This window comes from Galeopterus variegatus, unplaced genomic scaffold (genome assembly GCF_000696425.1).
Source record: "Galeopterus variegatus unplaced genomic scaffold, G_variegatus-3.0.2 Scaffold2457, whole genome shotgun sequence".
Taxonomy (NCBI): Eukaryota; Metazoa; Chordata; class Mammalia; order Dermoptera; family Cynocephalidae; genus Galeopterus; species Galeopterus variegatus.
Window position 1 is genome coordinate 218617 of NW_007728568.1, and position 1172 is coordinate 219788.

At 40.4% G+C, this 1172-nt stretch overlaps 1 protein-coding gene across 1 annotated transcript in view; it reads left to right on the forward strand.

The window, feature by feature from the left end:
• Nucleotides 1-1158, forward strand: part of CBLB (Cbl proto-oncogene B, E3 ubiquitin protein ligase) — a 208529-nt gene extending 207371 nt beyond the window's left edge. The window contains exon 18 of the mRNA XM_008581783.1: nucleotides 307-1158. Coding sequence (XP_008580005.1) covers nucleotides 307-566 — 260 coding nt within the window. The 3' untranslated portion in view covers nucleotides 567-1158. The remainder of the gene's footprint in view (nucleotides 1-306) is intronic.
• Nucleotides 1159-1172: the final 14 nt, after the last annotated feature.

Genomic DNA, 1172 nt, shown 5'->3' on the forward strand with positions numbered 1-1172 from the left:
TTTTTTTTTTCCTTATGTATTTCTCTTACTTCATCTGGCTTGAGGAATAAATGTGGAATTGAGAATAAAATGGGTTAATTTCTCAGTCAAACTACCAACACAATCTACCTCAATTTTCTAATATTCAAAATGGGGATAATATGACCTATCCCACAATAGTGTATAAAAACAGAAAAAAAGTTTATTTGTAAAAATAACAAAAAAATAGTATTTCAGTGTAAAATAATGAGATAATAGTATTATGTTACAATGTCTTCATTTTTATCTCCCTGTTTAAATGGTATCTCTCTTTAAAAACATACACAGATGGTTCACAAGCACCAGCCAGACCCCCCAAACCACGACCCCGCAGGACTGCACCAGAAATTCACCACAGAAAACCTCATGGGCCTGAGGCAGCATTGGAAAATGTTGATGCAAAAATTGCAAAACTCATGGGAGAGGGTTATGCCTTTGAAGAGGTGAAGAGAGCCTTAGAGATAGCCCAGAATAACGTCGAAGTGGCCCGTAGCATCCTCCGAGAATTCGCGTTCCCTCCTCCAGTCTCCCCACGTCTAAATCTATAGCAGTCAGAACTGTAAACACCAAAATGTAAAGCAGTTGACACATATTCTCCAAGAGTGTGGAAATGAGAGGATTGAGATGGAATTCAAGAAAGAAGGTGTCTCCTCCTCATGCAGCATCTTGAGAAGAGGCTTGGGCGTGCCGCTGACCAGCGGACCCTCGCTTGCTCAGGACGTCGACGGCTGCGGCTTCCTCGGTTTTGCTAGCCATACTTTTAAATCAGGGTTGAACTGAAAACAAAGTAATTTGAAGACGTTTACTTCCCTTGAACTTTGAATCTGTGAAATGCTTTTCCTTGTTTACAAGTTGGTGAAGTTGCAGTTTGTTTTTGTTTTTAGTTTTGGTGGTTTTCGTTTTCATTTTTGATACCTGTACTGTGTTCTTGACGGACCCTTTGTAGCGTGGTCAGGTCTGCTGTAACATTTCCCACCAACTCCCGTGCTGTCCACATCAACAGCCACATCACTTATTTGTTTCGATCTCTACCATCCATGCCCACCCTACCCCCAGGTCCAGTTCCATTTCTCCCATTCACAAGATGTTTTAAAGGTTTTGACTTTCAACGTATCAAACTTAAGCAAAAAAAAAAAAAAAAAAAAAGTGTGCAG